General features: G+C 50.6%; 2 protein-coding genes across 2 annotated transcripts in view; both read left to right on the top strand.

Annotated features, from left to right (window-relative positions):
* ECPAS (Ecm29 proteasome adaptor and scaffold) overlaps nucleotides 1-9,636 on the top strand; it is a 134,960-nt gene extending 125,324 nt beyond the window's left edge. The window contains 1 exon segment of the mRNA XM_076071678.1: nucleotides 4,168-9,636. Within this exon segment, the coding sequence (XP_075927793.1) occupies nucleotides 4,168-4,304 (137 nt within the window). The 3' untranslated portion in view covers nucleotides 4,305-9,636.
* A 4,346-nt stretch (nucleotides 9,637-13,982) lies between these two features.
* LOC116942914 (uncharacterized) overlaps nucleotides 13,983-16,515 on the top strand; it is a 26,142-nt gene continuing 23,609 nt past the window's right edge. Inside the window, exon 1 of the mRNA XM_032955365.2 lies at nucleotides 13,983-14,067. The gene's annotated coding sequence lies outside the window, so the exon portion shown is untranslated. The remainder of the gene's footprint in view (nucleotides 14,068-16,515) is intronic.

Here is a 16,515-nt window from a genome sequence, read left to right as displayed (position 1 = left end):
TGACTAAGAGAGCCATGAAAGCAAAAATTTGGAAATTTATTTCAGTGAGAGCCATATAATATATTTTAAAAGTGAATTAAACTAAATGTCAGTATAATAAGCCTCTGAATTTATTCTTTTAAATAATGTTGTTATAACACTCACCATTAATGCGACTTCTGGTGCTGCATGGATTTGCTGATGTCTTTGTAGTCGGGTTGGTACTTGGTGAGGTTAAGCTTCATGCAAGCGTTGAGGCTTTCATCCGTTAAACGTGATCGTAGGTTGGACTTGATGTTTTTAAGATGTGAGAATGACTGCTCACATGCATACGTAGATCCAAACATGGTCAATACAGCAATACTCACACGCTGCAGTGTGTGGTATGTGACAGGAAGCGCGTTCCAAGTTTTGAGAATCAGCTGGTCTTCGGGTTTGGAGTTTTTTCATTTCTGTCCACATGTGCTTGCTCGCCAACTCCGCTTTCTGTCGTGTGATTCTTTCCAAATCTTCATTCAGTGACTTGAACTTATTCACCCACATGTCTGAGGCCTTCAGGTCAGCCACTTCTGCTTCAAAATCTCTGACGGAGACACCAGGGATGTAATTCAGGTCGGCTGTGTTCAGTGAACACTCGTTTGGATGGGTGATGAACTTAAAAAGACGAGTGTGCTCACGAAATTCTCCAAAGCGTGCTTTGAAGGACTGTAGGAGACTGGATGTGCAGCCAGCTAGCTGGTGGAGATCAAGGTTTTGAATGGGCTCACTTGCTGTGCATGCATCTTTAAATTGGCTCAGTTTTTCAAAATGTAGTAAACGACCTGTTTCAAGATCCGTGATGAAAAGCTCCAGCTTGTTTTCAAAAGCAAATACAGCTTGTTGAAGGGATTACACTGTATTTCCAATGCCTTGCATTTTCACGTTGAGCTGGTTCAGATTTTCAGTCAGATCTACGAGATAGTAAAACTTGAGGAGCCACTCGGTGTCGGCTAGCTCAGGATGCCCGACGCCTTTCGTTTCAAGGAAAGTCCGGATTTCGTTCAGGCAAGCCGCAAAACGGCTAAGCACCTTCCCTCTTGACAACCAACGCACATTGCTGTGCAAAAGCAGACCAGGATAGTTATTTACAACTTCATCCAGCAGTGTTTTAAACTGGCGATCATTTAAGGCTCGGGCAACAATAAAGTTGATCACACGAATGACCAGCGACATCACTTCGCCAAACTGCCTGTCACACATCTGAGCACAAAGTGCCTCCTGGTGTATAATGCAATGGAAACTTAGGATGGGTCTATTTTCATGTTCACGGAGAAGCGCCACAAATCCTTTGTTTTTCCCCACCATACACGGAGCACCATCAGTACACACTGAGAGAAGTTTATCCATAGGTAGACTTTTTTCTTGAGCAAACTCCATGAAAGACTTGAATAAATCCTCACCTCTTGTGGACCCTTTTAATGGCAGAACAGCAAGACTTTCTTCGCGCAGTGTGTCACCAACAGCATATCTTGCAATCACGCTGAACTGCGACAAATGGCTCACGTCTGTTGACTCATCCAAAGCCAGAGAAAAGAACGGCGCTGCATTTATGTCCTTCACTTGCGTTTCCTCCACTTTGTTTGCCATCACGATGGTACGATCATGAACAGTTCTTGCCGACAGAGGCATGTCTTGTATCCGTTTGATTATCTTGTCTTTGTTCGGAAGATCATCAAAAAGTTCATTGGCTACATCCAGCATGAACGTTTTAGCATACTCGCCATCTGTGAATGGTTTTCCGTTCCTCACTATTGCTAAAGAACCAGCAAAGCTAGCCGAATTATAGTCACCTTGCCGGGTCCATACGCGGAGTTGCTGCTGGCTAGCTTGCACCCTGCTCAGAAGCTCTTGGCACGCTTTCTTTCTGCTGTCTCCCGCAGGGTATTTTGATGCAAAGGTAGCGTGGCGCGTGTCGAAGTGCCGCTTTACATTCGGCCGTTTCAACGATGTAATTTTGTCATTGCAAATTAGACACATCGCAGAACCCGCTCTCTCCACAAAGGCGAATTCTTCGGTCCATTCGTCCTGAAATGTACGATACTCGTCGTCTTTTTTTTCTTTTCGCCATCTTCTTCGTCGAAGGGTTAGCTTTGAGCTAATGACCGAGCAGACGCAGTCTCAGACTGATTCAAAAGGGGGCGTTTACCTGTTTTACCCAGCAACGGCAAACGTAGGCCAGTATCATCCAATTAAAATAATGGACAATTGCTCCTGCAGCCCTGAACAGGACATGCGCAGTGAAAAATCGATGGATGGATTAAAACAAGTGAGAATATTTTGTTTTATCTGCGAGCCATATGCAATCATCAAAAGAGCCACATCTGGCTCGCGAGCCATAGGTTCCCGACCCCTGCGCCAGACGGTGCCGGGGACGCACCGGGGGGAGGGGGGGGGGCGGCTAATGCAAGATACGACTGTGGGCTCCCCTCTCCTCCTCCTCCTCCTCCATCCCCTTCCTCCCGAATCACTTTTACCGAAATAGCTACGCATGTTTTTAACCCGTCCGCAATCATATGTTGGGCCCTAACTATATAATATGAAAATGTATATAAATTATGCAAATATATAAATCATATTTACATATATTAATATTGAATATTGTTATATACAGGGTGCTTAAAAAAATATGGTAACACTTATATGGGACTATCGTTTTTAATGGAAAAGAACGGATGGTACACTGTAACATGATAACAAATGTATGTTAGTAGCTTCAAAAAGTCCAACGAGTATCCCGCGGGTCTCTCGGTAAAGTCACGCCGATAGGTTTCAAAGAAAGTAACAAAAAAACTACGACGTTTCGATCGCTTGTGTTGCGGTCGTAGTTTTTTTTTTGTTATTTTCTTTGAACTTATCTACGTGACTTTACCGAAAAAAACCCAAAGAATACGAATTCCTGCAGCCACGAAAGCTTTAAGTCAATTAGTTGCTAGTTCGGCACACACCGGAGTCTCCGTTTGTCCGCCAGCGTTGTCAACGCAATTGCCTGGAATCTTCTTCTCCAGGTGGTCTCCAGAGCCAGGGGGCAGCAGATTGCTTGTGGCATTGTTGTAAATCGTCAGAAATGTTAAAACATAGTTTTGAAGCATTCCCGTACTGTATGAATAATATTGACATTATTTTATATGCTAGTTTTAGTTGCGACCGTGTGTTGGGTTTTAGAGGAAGACAATCCTCACCGCAGTGACGGTGTTCGTACAAAAAAGTATATATATTTAAAGGTACATTGCTCGCAATGAAGTTATCCGCGCGTCTTACTTTCATGGCCGCCCCATCGATCTGGGATTTCCTCAAAGGGGGGCGGGGGGGGGGGGTGTGGATCGCGCAACTTCATGCTGCTGTATTCACATGATAGCCAGATGCGCTAATCGGGCCTGGTCCACGGTGTACCGCAGGTACGTTGTTCATGAATACTTAAAACAGATGTTGGAAAAAAAAAAGTTTCACTTGAATAACGCAACCAATAATAATTGGTATCCATTGTAATTCATATGACGACGTTAACCCCCCCCCCCCACCCCACCACCTTTCCTTCTTGTCTTCTCCACAACTCTGTGGTTGTCGCCTGATGAAGCTGCGTGTTGTTGTTGTTGTTGTTGTCAATGTTGTTCTGTTTACTCTCGAACGCACAAGCGGTTAGTGCTGAACTAGTAACGTATTGGCACGTTCTGTTTACCTGATCAACCCTTACCAATTGGCTGCGCCGGGTGGTGGTGATGGCGGGATTAACGACACATTTGTATTTTGCGCGATCTAACCCACGAACGACAACAACAACAACAAAAAACATCCATCTTCTTTGGTTCTTTCGGTAAAGTCACGTAGAACGAGAATAAAATAATAAATTGATAATTGATAAAATATTGTGTTATTTTATTTTATCAATTTATTATTTTATTCTCATTCTACGTGGTGACTTTACCGAAAGAACCAAAGAAGATGAATCCTTGCAGTCACGAAAGCTTTAAATCGAAAAAAAAAACATCCACTGTGGATAATTTTGGTCGCGAAAGCGTACTGCACGTTAAAACCGCTCTTGGTTGTTTTTCTTTTCCCGTTCTAATTCGAGCACCGCCGTTTCCCCTTTGAGGGTTCCTTCTCCTAACCACTGCACCACCACCACCACCCCACCCCTGTGCCGTCCCCCAGCAACCGGGCAAGGTGATGCGCTGAAGCCGCACGAGCGGCAGGTGCTGGCCGCCTCGCTTGTCGCCATGGAAACGGACAAACTGCCGGCGCTGAAGGACCGGGCGGCCTCCCTGCTGCTCGGGATGCAGGGGATTTGACGGGTGACGGCATGGAAGGCGGCGGTGGCGTTCGCGATTCGATCGACTGGTGGGGGTGGGGCAGGGTGGGAAGAAGGAGGCGGGTGGACTGGGTGGTGGTGGTGGTGGTGGTGGTGGGGGGGGGGGGGGGGGGGGGGGGGGGGGGGGCGGTTGGGGTTAACTATCGGACTTTGAGACGCAAGGAGGAGGCAAGGAGGGGTGAGAGCGGTCGAGGAAGGGCGGGGAGGGGGGGTGGGGGAGGTCGATGCGGCGATGGCACAATTGAGGAGGAAGGAGATGCGCGCAGTGCCCTGTCCGATGAGAGGGCGCTCTCGCCTAGGGGGGCGGTAGCGCAGCGCGTTGGTGGCCTGGTGTCTCACGAGGTCTCTCCGGGCCGGGTGGACAACGTGCGGTTTTGAGAACGGATTTTAAATCTGCGATTCATTCGCAAATTATTCGACATTTGGGCAGCCTTCGCTGATTCACTGCTTGCGACGGACGCCCCTTTCCCTATGCCGTGCGCGGCCATTGGGGTCCTCTTGACCGTACTTCACCATACTAGGGTCCGCGCGAGGTTGGAGGAGCAAGGGCGGTGTTGTGGGTTAGACCCGCGACCAGTTTAGAGACCGTTTCGCTCCACAGCTGTTCGTCACGACCGGGAATTGAACTGGGGTCGCCGGGGTTCATGGCGCATTTGCGTAAACCGAGGGCCCCGTTTGTGACAGGATACTCGTTAATAAGTCGACGTGTGGAACTAGCGTTCATTACAAACTCGAAGTCGTTTTCTTCCGTAGAGAAGAACCCGCGTCGTGTTACCCGTACGCTTGTGCCGAGCCAATGTCCCCCCGGCTACGTCTATGTACGTACATGTAACGTTGAACTTCTTTCGCGCCGTACGTAGCCGACCGTGCTGATCGGAGGTGCGGGAAAAGTCGAACCAAAGCAATCTGTGGTGCAGGTTTCACTCGCTCGTCTGTGCGGTCGTAGTTTTAGTAGGGATAGTAGTAGGAGCAGCAGTAGGAGTAGTCGTAGGAGCAGTAGTAGTAGGAGCAGTAGTAGTTGTAGGAGCAGTAGTAATTGTAGGAGTAGTAGTTGTAGTAGAAGCAGTAGTAGTTGTAGTAGGAGCAGTAGTAGGAGTAGTCGTAGGAGCAGAAGTAGTAGGAGCAGTAGTAGTTGTAGTAGTAGGAGGAGTAGTAGTTGTAGTAGGAGCAGTAGTAGTTGTAGGAACAGTAGTAGGAGTAGTCGTAGGAGCAGTAGTAGTAGGAGCAGTAGTAGTTGTAGTAGGAGCAGTAGTAGTTGTAGGAGCAGTAGTAATTGTAGGAGTAGTAGTTGTAGTAGGAGCAATAGTAGTTGTAGTAGGAGCAGCAGTAGGAGTAGTCGTAGGAGCAGTAGTAGTAGGAGCAATAGTAGTTGTAGGAGCAGTAGTAAATTGTAGGAGTAGTAGTTGTAGTAGAAGCAGTAGTAGTTGTAGTAGGAGCAGTAGTAGTTGTAGGAGTAGTAGTAGTTGTAGGAGTAGTAGTAGTTGTAGGAGCAGTAGTAATTGTAGGAGTAGTAGTTGTAGTAGGAGCAGTAGTAGGAACAGTAGTAGGAGTAGTCGTAGGAGCAGTAGTAGTAGGAGCAGTAGTAGTTGTAGGAGTAGTAGTTGTAGTAGGAGCAGTATTAGTAGGAGCAGTAGTAGTAGCAGTAGTAGTGGTAGATGTTTAAAAAAAAAGGGGCACGCACAAAGCGAAATTGCACGAGGAGACAGCTGCCTGCCGAGTAGCGCGCACAGTACACACACGGTAGGAGTACACACACGGTAGGAGTACACACAGTCTAGTACGGCACACACACACACACACAATGTTGTCCCACGTTCGACCGCATAGCCGCGCGTGAGTTGAATTGAGGCCGCGTGGCGTCGCGAACATTGGGGTAGGAGCAGGTAAGCGCGAAGTCGCACTAACACGAACCCGTGCAGAGCGAGGGGAAACCTGCCGCATGGTCACACGTGTGTCACTGTGCGATAGCGTTCAGGGGTCCCAACGGGCACGAGGTACGCGACAAGGATGACGTCCGCTGGACCGTTCAAATTGAAGGCAATCCGTGCTCCCCGCTGTTCCGCGCCCGACCCCCACAGTTGGCCACGTGGAATTTTAGTGGAAGGGCGAAACTCTGCCGCTGCTCATTCCGCCTCCACCAAAATCTGACAGGTTTTGGGGGGGGGGGGGGGGCTGACTATAGCCCCCCCCCCCAAACCTCTTCCTCGCTCTCTCGCTCGTTCGTTCGTTAAATGGGGGTGGATGTGGGCACCCTAGCAGCAAACGCTTTCAAATGGGCAGGGGGGTTGGTTAGTTTTGGGATCGGGCTTTCAGATAGTGGTGGGCGGGCAGCCACACATAGAGACAAAGATTCCCCCCCCCCCCCCCCCCGTGTAGCCTTAACTGACTGTTGGGGCAAGTGCCATACCATGTCAACCCATACGGTTTACCGCGTATTCTTGTACAGGGAAATTGAGTTTTCAGGTCTGTACGGCCGGCGTACAGACCTGACAAGAAAAAAAATGTTCCGTGTTTCTCCCCTTGTGATGGCACTTTGTCGGATGAACGTTGAGATTTGTAAGGGGCGCGGGGTGACCAGTAAGGTCTGAATTGGGTCTGTACAAGGTCGGGCGCTGGTAAGGAGTTGACGGGTGTGCAAGCGCTGTCGGCGAGTATCACCTGTGAAGGCTGGCACTGTGGCACACGAGAAAGGGGGTGGGTGGCCAGCACCAAGCCCCGACCGCCTGCGTCTCCCCGATGTTTTTACACACCGCGCCAGGGGACTCGTTTGAGGCCGAGTCGACCTAGGCGAGGCCCCAGGACCGGTTCAGATTACCGTCGCGGGTGTCGGTGGCCGTGAGCGGGAATCGAAGTCGGGGCCGTAGCCGGGTTCGTAGCGCGGTGTCGCGCTGACCGCTCTGCACCACCGCTCCACTCCATCGCCGCAGCCACGCGTTAACACGATCACCAACGACAACAACGTCGGGGCTCAGCCGTACCTGAGAATGCTAAATGATGGACGCGCCGTTGACCAAATTTCAGCCGGCTGGAGGGCTTCGAGTTTCAAACGACACACGAGGAAAATGTGTGACAAAGCTGCACAAGCCGTTTGCGCGTATGCAAAAAAGTTAAATTTAAAAAAATAGCGTGTTCCTCAAGAAGCGCTTTGTGGGTCCTCGGTGTCCCGGGGTGACCATCGAAATAATAACGAGCAAAATGTGACCGGCGGCGGCAGTGATGCGGCGGATAACCGTGGACCCGTTTCATCCTCGCTGGGACTCATCGGCACGGCATATGTTCACTTGCTGCTCTCAGGCACCACGGTCGCGAGACGTTGACTACCTTGCCTGGTATGCAGAAGGTCGTGGGTTCGATGCCGACCCTGACGCCTGCGGTGTCTCTCTCTCCCCGCGGTCGCGTGGATTTTTCTCCGGGCCCTCCGGTTTTTTCCCTCCACGTTCAGAATCGACGTCACGCGTTTTAGAGTATTTGGCTACCGCTAGAAATTTCCACGTTAAAAGCCACTTTTCGCTGAGCTATCATTTGAAGATAGCCAGGTCGCTTCTGAAAAAAAAGATAGCTCTCAGTGGGGCCTTACCTGATAAAGTAACTGAGATAGTTTGTTTGGTCAAATCGAGGTGGCCACTTGTCTATCCCTGCTGCGGCTGTAAAGTCGGTCAGATTTGCTCAAATCTATTGTCACGGTGACCTAGGGCAAGACGGCCACAATGGACTTCAGGAAACGCCGACGGCTTTTGTTTCAATGCACCGGGCTCTGGACACCGTTTGCGTGTTTGCGTGTCTGGCCGTGCAGGGTAGGTCAGCGGCACCCGCGGTTGTGCTGCCTCCGTCGCAAGATACATTTGGGTTCGATTCCCAACCGCGGGGCGGTTTTTTTGCAGAGTTTGGAGGTTCTCCCCCCACCTGTGTCTCTGCATGGGTTTCCTCCAGGGTTCCTCTTGAGTGTTTCTCCCATGGCCAAAAGCACGTACGATGTCACTGGTGGTGTTGGCTGAACGCCCCAATGCAAGGAAACCCTACTGACGAAGTCTCTTGGCGGCGCAGCGGGGCTTACCTGGATTAAATATAAAGCTGTTCGTTATTCGTACCCGGTTGGTGTAGCTCCACTCGCTTGCAAGTGATGGATAAATACCGTCTGCGGGACATTCCTTCAAGTGGGGAGGTTGCCACGTGTGCCCTGTGCCCATACGTTGCTCACCACTAATGTCATGAGTTCGCCTGGCTGCTGCTGCTGCTGCTGCCCCCCCACCACCACCAGCATTCGTTCGATAAATAACCACTCTTGAAATTGAAAGCAAAAAAAAAATTGAGGACTCGGGAATTGTGTCGCGCCATTAACTCGGGGGGCTGGCAAAGCAAAGGAATCGTGAGCGTCACGGAGGCTCCGGTGATCTTAGAGCGTTGAACATCCGACGAGGCGCCGACATTCACAGACGCTGAACATTGCTGTGCCCATATTCTTTGGGGTCTTTCGGTAAAGTCACGTAGATAGGTGCAAAGAAAAATAACAGAAGCAACTGCGACGTGTCGATCGCCATCCATCTCACGCGACTTTTACCGAAAGATCCAAAGAATATGAATTCCTGTCGTCACGGAAAGCTTTTCTAAGAGTTTTAAGTCAAGATTGCCGTTGCCCGTCATTTGTTACGTTAAAAAAAAAACCACGGCTGTTGTCATATTAAACGAATCCGTCGTTGTTGAGTTCCGCGTTCATTGGACGCAACGTTAAACTATTTAAGAAGGTAAATAACAACAATTCTGACACGTTTTCGTTCATGGCGACTGATTTTTTTGCGCGTTTGCCACCAGTAGCCTCGCGATAAAATGCACAGGGCGCAAGTTCTAAGGTGATTGAGGGCCCTGTGGCTATGGGGGCCCTGGCTCACTCGCTGCTGCCCCCCCTCCACCTGCTCTGGATCACCCCCGCGATGGGCTTCAAATCTCGCCTCCACAGAACACCCAAAGGACCCTCCCGAACCCATCCGAAAGTTGATGCAAAATCTTAGCTGCTTGAACCACCCAATCCCTACTACAACAACAACAACCCATTTTTCTAGACGGTGTAATGTGGAGGTGGGGGGGGAGGATGGAGTGAAGTGAGAGAGGAGGAATCGTCAAAACTACCTTTGTGGCCTCATCTGCACCCAGAGGCGGCGATTGGCGACACGTCTGGATAGTTCTGTTTGGACGAGATGTTAAGGTGGGAGAATCGGCATTTGTTGACCGCAGGGAAGAAAAACCGCGACCGTGTCATTGGAAACGTTGTGATCACAAGGTTTTACTGTACAATAAACTGCTTCAGCACTGGCAAACACGTCCCTTGCTGCTTCATTGTCCCTGGCGCTGAATTTGTTTTGTTTTATGATTTTTTTAACGGTACGTTTTGTTTTATGATTTTTTAACGGTACGTTTTGTTTTATGATTTTTTAACGGTACGTTTTGTTTTATGATTTTTTAACGGTACGTTTTGTCTTATGATTTTTTAACGGTACGTTTTGTTTTATGATTTTTTAACGGTACGTTTTGTTTTATGATTTTTAACGGTACGTTTTGTTTTATGATTTTTTAACGGTACGTTTTGTTTTATGATTTTTTTAACGGTACGTTTTGTTTTATGATTTTTTAACGGTACGTTTTGTTTCATTTGAATGGTGGTAAAAAAACACCACCAACCAATTATAGATACACCGCGCTTCAGCAATGACACAAGATGAACTAACATTGTGCCGTTGGACAAAAAAATGTATTAGTGGAAGGGCTAGTTGGGTTTTATTCGGCTAATTTGGTCGGCGTTAGGAGTCGAGAGTTGGTGTTAAGAGTGTACAGCTACGGTGTCGGTGTCGTTTGTCAGCGTTGGGTGTTGTTAGCACAGTGGGCTACGTACGGTGCGAAAGAAGTCCAACATACACAGTACGTCGTACTCGGATTGTAAATGTTGTGGCTTGGCTCTCCAACACACCGGTGTGCTGTACTAGTAACGAATTGGCCACGTTCTGTTTACGTGACAACCCTTACTAGTTGGCTGTGTCAGATGGTGGCGGGTTTAACGACACATATTTCCGCGATCTAACCCCAAAAAACAACCTACATTATGGATGATGTTGCTCGCGAAAGCCGACTACATGTTAAACTACACACAGTATGCGGACGGTTGGACCGCTCACTTGAGATTATGCGTACGCTCCGAGGCTGACGCCGGCCTATCCCGTTAAAAGAGCTTTACAGCTCCTCGGATTCTTCCAATATAAATAATCTGGTGATTCTGAGATGTGGAAAAGAGCTTTACAGCTCCTCGGATTCCTGCAATATAAATATTCTGGTGATTGTGAGATGTGGAAAAGAGCTTTACAGCTCCTCGGATTCCTCCAATATAAATATTCTGGTGATTCTGAGATGTGGACAAGAGCTTTACAGCTCCTCGGATTCCTCCAATACAAATATTCTGGTGATTCTGAGATGTAAAAAAATAACTTTTAAGCTCAACGGATTCCTCCCTCAACTCTTAAATGAAAATTCTCATTCACAACTTGGGCCCCCTGAACTTTATTTTCTGCCTTCGCCACGCCGCGACCCGCTGCAATTCAGGGCTCGGGGCCCGCAACGCCGCCCTCATCATCCACGTTGCGGGGCCCCCCCCCGCGACGCCTCCCTCATCCACGTTGCGGGGCCCCCCCGTAACCACCGCCCTCATCATCCACGTTGCGGGGCCCCTCCGCGACGCCGTCCTCATCCACGTTGCGGGGCCCCCCCCGTAACCACCGCCCTCATCATCCACGTTGCGGGGCCCGTCCGCGACGCCTTCCTCATCCACGTTGCGGGGCCCTCCCCCGCGACACCGCCCTCATCATCCACGTTGCGGGGCCCCTCCGCGACGCCTCCCTCATCCACGTTGCGGGGCCCTCCCCCATGACACCGCCCTTATCATCCACGTTGCGGGGCACCTCCGCGACGCCGTCCTCATCCACGTTGCGGGGCCCCTCCGCGACGCCTCCCTCATCCACGTTGCGGGGCCTTCCCCCGCGACACCGCCCTCATCATCCACGTTGCTGGGCCCCCCCCATGACACCGCCCTCATCATCCACGTTGCGGGGCCCTCCCCGTGACACCGCCCTCATCATCCACGTTGCGGGGCCCCCCCCCATGACACCGCCCTCATCATCCACGTTGTTGGCCCCCCCCCATGACACCGCCCTCATCATCCACGTTGCGGGGCCCTCCCCCGTGACACCGCCCTCATCATCCACGTTGCGGGGCCTTCCCCCGCGACACCGCCCTCATCATCCACGTTGCTGGGCCCCCCCCATGACACCGCCCTCATCATCCACGTTGCTGGGCCCCCCCATGACACCGCCCTCATCATCCACGTTGCGGGGCCCTCCCCCGTGACACCGCCCTCATCATCCACGTTGCGGGGCCCTCCCCCGTGACACCGCCCTCATCATCCACGTTGCGGGGCCCTCCCCCGTGACACCGCCCTCATCATCCACGTTGTTGGGCCCCCCCATGACACCGCCCTCATCATCCACGTTGCGGGGCCCTCCCCCCATGACACCGCCCTCATCATCCACGTTGCGGGGCCCTCCCCCATGACACCGCCCTTGTCATCCACGTTGCGGGGCCCTCCGCGACACCGCCCTCATCATCCACGTTGCGGGGCCCTCCCCCGTGACACCGCCCTCATCATCCACGTTGCTGGGCCCCCCCCCATGACACCGCCCTCATCATCCACGTTGCGGGGCCCTCCCCCGTGACACCGCCCTCATCATCCACGTTGCTGGGCCTCCCCCCATGACACCGCCCTCATCATCCACGTTGCGGGGCCCTCCCCCGTGACACCGCCCTCATCATCCACGTTGCGGGGCCCTCCCCCGTGACACCGCCCTCATCATCCACGTTGCGGGGCCCTCCCCCGTGACACCGCCCTCATCATCCACGTTGCGGGGCCCTCCCCCGCGACACCGCCCTCATCATCCACGTTGCTGGGCCCCCCCATGACACCGCCCTCATCATCCACGTTGCGGGGCCCTCCCCGTAACACCGCCCTCATTATCCACGTTGCGGGGCCCCCGCACCGGGCAGCCGTTGTTGGTAGCGAGGTCGCTCGTGGTGGGGGCGCTTCTGAGAGAGAAAATTCCGCGAGAGAGCGGCAAAGAGAGAGACATCATCATCATCATCAGCAGGTAGAGAGAGAGACATCATCATCATCAGCAGGTAGAGAGAGAGACATCATCATCAGCAGGTAGAGAGAGAGACATCAACAGCAGGGAGAGAGAGACATCATCATCAGCAGGTAGAGAGAGAGACATCAACATCATCATCAGCAGGTAGAGAGAGAGACATCATCATCATCAGCAGGTAGAGAGAGAGAGACATCATCATCATCAGCAGGTAGAGAGAGAGACATCATCAGCAGGTAGAGAGAGAGACATCAACAGCAGGGAGAGAGAGACATCATCATCAGCAGGTAGAGAGAGAGACATCATCATCAGCAGGTAGAGAGAGACATCATCATCAGCAGGTAGAGAGAGAGACATCAACAGCAGGTAGAGAGAGACATCATCATCATCATCAGGTAGAGAGAGAGACATCAACAGCAGGTAGAGAGAGAGACATCATCATCATCAGGTAGAGAGAGAGACATCATCATCAGCAGGTAGAGAGAGAGACATCATCATCAGCAGGTAGAGAGAGAGACATCATCATCATCATCAGCAGGTAGAGAGAGAGACATCATCATCAGCAGAGAGAGAGACATCAACAGCAGGTAGAGAGAGACATCATCAGCAGGTAGAGAGAGAGAGACATCAACAGGAGAGAGAGACATCATCATCAGCAGGTAGAGAGAGAGACATCATCATCAGCAGCAGAGAGACATCATCAGAGAGAGAGACATCATCAGCAGGTAGAGAGAGACATCATCAGAGAGAGAGACATCATCATTAGGTAGAGAGACATCATCAGCAGGTAGAGAGACATCATCAGCAGGTAGAGAGAGAGAGACATCAACCGCAGAGAGAGACATCATCAGCAGGTAGAGAGACATCATTAGCAGAGAGAGACATCATCATCAGCAGAGAGAGAGACACATCATCAGCAGAGAGAGACATCATCAGCAGAGAGAGACATCATCAGCAGAGAGAGAGAGACATCATCAGCAGAGAGAGAGACATCATCAGCAGAGAGAGACATCATCAGCAGAGAGAGAGAGACATCATCAGCAGGGAGACATCATCAGCAGAGAGAGACATCATCAGCAGAGAGAGACATCATCAGCAGAGAGAGAGACATCATCAGCAGAGAGACATCATCAGCAGAGAGAGACATCATCAGCAGAGAGAGACATCATCAGCAGAGAGACATCATCAGCAGAGAGAGACATCATCAGCAGAGAGAGACATCATCAGCAGAGAGACATCATCAGCAGAGAGAGACATCATCAGCAGAGAGAGAGACATCAGCAGCAGCAGAGAGACATCAGCAGAGAGAGAGAGACATCATCATCATCAGCAGCAGAGAGAGACATCATCAGAGAGACATCATCAGCAGAGAGATACATCATCAGCAGAGAGAGACATCATCAGCAGAGAGACATCATCAGCAGAGAGACATCATCAGCAGAGAGACATCAGCAGAGAGACATCAGCAGAGAGAGAGCGACATCAGCAGAGAGAGAGAGCGACATCAACAGAGAGAGAGCGACATCATCATCATCAGCAGAGAGAGACATCATCAGAGAGACAAAGGTGATCTCAGTGTCCGTCTGTCCGCGTCTCGCAAAGACTCCCCGGAGCGGCCGCCTCCTGCTCCTGCTGCGGCCTCCTCCTGCTGCTGCTGCTCCTGCTGCTGCCTCCTGCTGCTGCTGCCTCCTCCTGCTGCTGCCTCCTCCTGCTCCTGCTGCGGCCTCCTCCTGCTGCTGCCTCCTCCTGCTGCTGCCTCCTCCTGCTGCTGCCTCCTCCTGCTGCTGCCTCCTCCTGCTGCTGCCTCCTCCTCCTGCTCCTGCTGCTGCCTCCTGCTGCTCCTGCTGCTGCTGCCTCCTCCTGCTCCTGCTGCTGCTGCCTTCTGCTGCTGCTGCCTCCTCCTGCTGCTCCTCCTCCTCCTGCTGCTCCTCCTGCTGCTGCTGCCTCCTCCTGCTGCTGCTCCTCCTCCTCCTGCTGCTCCTCCTGCTGCTGCGGCCTCCTCCTCCTGCTGCTGCCTCCTCCTGCTGCTGCCTCCTCCTGCTGCTGCTCCTCCTCCTCCTGCTGCTCCTCCTGCTGCTGCTGCCTCCTCCTGCTGCTGCTCCTGCTGCGGCCTCCTCCTCGTGACGGTGAGCGGCGCGGAGTGACGGGACGCGAGGCCATGAGGCCAGGGTCGGGCCGCCCTCCAAAGCCGCCGCCGCCGCCGTCGCCGGCGGCTTCTCAGCACCACGCAAGCGACACCCACGGCACCAGCCACCCACACACACGCCTGCCTGCTGCTGCTGCTGTATATTTAGAGTTTGTGGTGTCGCTCATCATCATCATCGCAGGTGTGAGATGTTAACTACCTCGCCTGGTATGCAGGAGGTCTGTGGGTTCCATCCTGACCCCTGACGATGCCTGCTGCTGTATATTTAGAGTTTGTGGTGTCGCTCATCATCATCATCACAATGACGATATGTTAACTACCTCGCCTGGTACACAGGAGGTCTGTGGGTTCGATCCTGACCCCTGACGATGCCTGCTGCTGTATATTTAGAGTTTGTGGTGTCTCTCATCATCATCATCACAGGTGTGAGATGTTAACTACCTCGCCTGGTACACAGGAGGTGTCGTGGGTTCAATACCGACTCTGACGATGCCTGCTGCTGCTGCATATTTAGAGTTCGTGGTGTCTCTCTCTCATCATCATCACAGTTATGAGATGTTAACTACCTCGCCTGGTATACAGGAAGTGTCGTGGGTTCAATACCGACCCTGACGATGCCTGCTGCTGTCTATTAGGAGTTTGTGGTGTCTCTCTCATCATCATCATCACAATGACGAGATGTTAACTACCTCGCCTGGTACACAGGAGGTCTGTGGGTTCAATACCGACCCTGACGATGCCTGCTTGCTGCTGTATATTTAGAGTTTGTGGTGTCTCTCATAATCATCATCACAATGACGAGATGTTAACTACCTCGCCTGGTACACAGGAGGTGTCGTGAGTTCGATCCCTGACGATGCCTGCTGCTGCTGTATATTTGCAGTTTGCGGTGTCTCTCTCTCTCTCTCTGCCCCGTGGTCGGGTTGTTACCATCCATATTTTAGAATCAACATCACGGCGTTTCGAGAGTATTTGGCTGTGGTTATTTCCACAATAGACGATGACGGCAAGCCACGATGGGGGTCTTACCTGGTATAATAAAAATATAACACGATGGGGTCTTATCTGGTTTAATAAAAATATAACACCATGGGGTCTTACCTGGTATAATAAAAATATAACACCATGGGTCTTACCTGGTATAATAAAAATATAACACCATGGGGTCTTAGCTGGTATAATAAAAATATAACACCATGGGGCCTTACCTGGTATAATAAAAATATAACACGATGGGGTCTTACCTGGTATAATAAAAATATAACACGATGGGGTCTTCCCTGGTATAATAAAAATATAACACGATGGGGTCTTACCTGGTATAATAAAAATATAACACCATGGGGTCTTACCTGGTATAATAAAAATATAACACCATGGGGTCTTACCTGGTATAATAAAAATATAACACCATGGGGTCTTACCTGGTATAATAAAAATATAACACCATGGGGTCTTACCTGGTATAATAAAAATATAACACCATGGGGCCTTACCTGGTATAATAAAAAATATAACACCATGGGGTCTTACCTGGTATAATAAAAATATAACACCATGAGGTCTTACCTGGTATAATAAAAATATAACACGATGGGGTCTTACCTGGTATAATAAAAATATAACACCATGGGGTCTTACCTGGTATAATAAAAATATAATACCATGGGGCCTTACCTGGTATAATAAAAATATAACACCATGGGTCTTATCTGGTATAATAAAAATATAACACCATGGGGCCTTACCTGGTATAATAAAAATATAATACCATGGGGCCTTACCTGGTATAATAAAAATATAACACGATGGGGTCTTACCTGGTATAATAAAAATATAACACCATGGTGTCTTACCTGGTATAATAA

This window comes from Petromyzon marinus, chromosome 1, assembly GCF_048934315.1.
Source record: "Petromyzon marinus isolate PM22_M1 ecotype Great Lakes invasive population chromosome 1, UKy_Petmar_22M1.pri1.0, whole genome shotgun sequence".
NCBI classification, from domain to species: Eukaryota; Metazoa; Chordata; class Hyperoartia; order Petromyzontiformes; family Petromyzontidae; genus Petromyzon; species Petromyzon marinus.
Note: the sequence above shows the minus strand (reverse complement) of the source record. Positions and strands in the feature narration are given on the sequence as shown.